The sequence below is a fragment of the Austrofundulus limnaeus genome, unplaced genomic scaffold, assembly GCF_001266775.1.
Source record: "Austrofundulus limnaeus strain Quisiro unplaced genomic scaffold, Austrofundulus_limnaeus-1.0 Scaffold22, whole genome shotgun sequence".
NCBI lineage: Eukaryota > Metazoa > Chordata > Actinopteri > Cyprinodontiformes > Rivulidae > Austrofundulus > Austrofundulus limnaeus.
Genome location: NW_013952424.1, coordinates 3,154,006 through 3,156,243, shown reverse-complemented (window position 1 = coordinate 3,156,243; position 2,238 = coordinate 3,154,006). Strand labels below are relative to the sequence as shown.

The window sequence follows — 2,238 nt, the reverse complement described above, 5'->3', positions numbered from 1 at the left end:
GATACTCACATCACATGGCTCTGGTTCACAGGTGACTGATACTCACATCGATAGCCATGTGATGTGAGTATCAGTCACATGGAGGCAGGGCTTAAAAGCCTGAATTTTGCCTGAAACTCTCAGACCGAAGAAGTCTCTTGGAGGAGAGACGAAACGTTTCATTAGAGAAGAACCCGTCCAGAAGACCTATACAATTTTTTTCTTTTTGACTGATTTACACACTGAATAACTTTTTACAAGTCCAAATGGATTCCATCCAGTGKTTTGTAAGATATTATGCTAAAAGACAAGCAGCTAGGATCTTGAGCAGTGAGCAGCACTTAGAGGATGTGATTGGTTCTGGCTAACTGGTCTTACTGTCTCCCAGCAGCTCCTCAGACATCAGGCTGTCCTGGCGGTTGCCCAGAACGAAGGCCAGGAAGGAGAGGATGAGGGCGTCCATGATGCCCATGATGGCCAGGATGTAGGCCCAGCGGACCGAGCAGGCGCCCAGCGTGTACTTGTCCGTCTGCTCRCCGCACATCCGCTTCACCTCGTCGCTGTCCCAGCCGTCGGGGTAGATCATGCAGCCCAGAATCAGACAGGTCCCTGGAACGGGAGAGGCAACAGATGGGTGAGTGTTGCTTAACGAGCTACCGGTGGGAGGGGAAGAAGGCTGTGGAAACCAAAGAAAACAGCCTAGTGTTAATAAAAACAGTTTAAAGGTTCAAATAAAGATCTCAGTTAATTGTTGAGGACGACTCTCGGCTACTACCACACCAAAGTTTAGCTCGGCACCTGTCCAGCTAGCTATTACATCACTTTTATCACAGTCAAAGTGCTTCCTGAGATATTTAGATAAATAGAGAAGCACAAGATGATAAGCAGTTGCAGTGAGCAAACAGAGGTGTTGCAAGGATGCGTCAATATGTTCCCACATATCACAGCCTCATGTGTCGACATGTGTTGAGTCTCCATTAGCCGTCTGCTGCATGGCTGACAGTGACAGACTGTTTGGACGCTCAGTCATCTAATAACACTTCCTTCTCTGCTGAGCTGTTTTCACAATCTCACACAGTTGAGGCGCTGGAGTTATATGTGGGTCTGTGACGTCTGGGTATAATAGTGATAATAGATGCTGCTTTAAGGGTTTGCCTTTTGTTAGAAATGCTCATAAAAATGGCCAGTTTTGAATGATTAAGTGGCTTTAGAGAGACATATTTACTGGAAAACTAATGTGAGCTGGGATTGGATTAAGATGGCTGATAATCTCCAGTAATGCTGAGGGATATAGTGTCACTCCCTCCCTGTTCTCCTCTTCGTCATCTCTTCCGTTCTCTATAATTGAGACAAAAATGCCAAAAAAAGCCCTGTCACTGTTGCAAAAGATAGAAACATTACATCTCTAATTGTGTTTTATTATAAAATCCATTGCTTTTAACACTTTTTTTGTCCAGTCAGTGCAAACAAATATAACATTTTTTAAAGCTCTTAAATTTATATACAGATGCAGCCAGCGTTTAAATGGCACATTTTTTTTATTCAAGGATTTGGCAGAGCACACAAACCTCTCCTCTGTGTAAACAACCCATTCCTGCAGGTTTTTTAGCTGTAATATTAATAGAATGAGATGAACTGAACGCCATCCCCAGCGGCACATCTCGCGTCTCTCCCACAGGCTTCGAGTTGAAGGGAAAAACACAAGATCAAAGAGACAACAGGTTTCCGAYTCTCTTCTGAATGCCTCGAGATGTGCAGAGTTGTTCAAGATTTAACTTTTTGTTTAAAAAAAATGTTTGTTACGTCTCGCTGGCCCTTTTCTGGATTTTACCATGTAGGAGTTTTCAGACAGGCCTGTGTAGACTCAGACTCTTGTTTTTTTTATTGCCACTCACCTGTATCACAGTCATCCAGACACCAATGACATCACTAATGATTCAACACGTCATCTTCAGAGGTTTCAGGCAGAAGTGGGGACTTGGGTCACATAACTTGGCCGCTTGAGTCATTAATATTTTGACTGTAGACTTGACTTGAAAAAAATGTTCAGAGACTTGGGACTTGAATTGGACTTGACCTTGTTTACTTGAAAAGACTTGATATTTTACCCAAAATCTAAAGTTTAAAGCACATTATTTATAAAGTGGGCCCCATTAATTAATTTCACTCATTCCATATTAACAAACACAGATGTTCGTTTTTCTTTCATTTCTTGTGTGTGTGTGTGTGTGTGTGTGTGTGTGTGTGTGTGTGTGTGTG

At 42.8% G+C, this 2,238-nt stretch overlaps 1 protein-coding gene across 2 annotated transcripts in view; it reads right to left on the bottom strand.

Moving 5' to 3' along the window:
- The window catches only part of lhfpl3 (LHFPL tetraspan subfamily member 3), a 32,061-nt gene that overhangs the window by 4,260 nt on the left and 25,563 nt on the right, over positions 1 to 2,238 (bottom strand). For both annotated transcript variants that reach the window (XM_014004267.1, XM_014004266.1), the window contains exon 2: positions 358 to 588. In XM_014004267.1, coding sequence (XP_013859721.1) covers positions 358 to 588 — 231 coding nt within the window. The remainder of the gene's footprint in view (positions 1 to 357; positions 589 to 2,238) is intronic.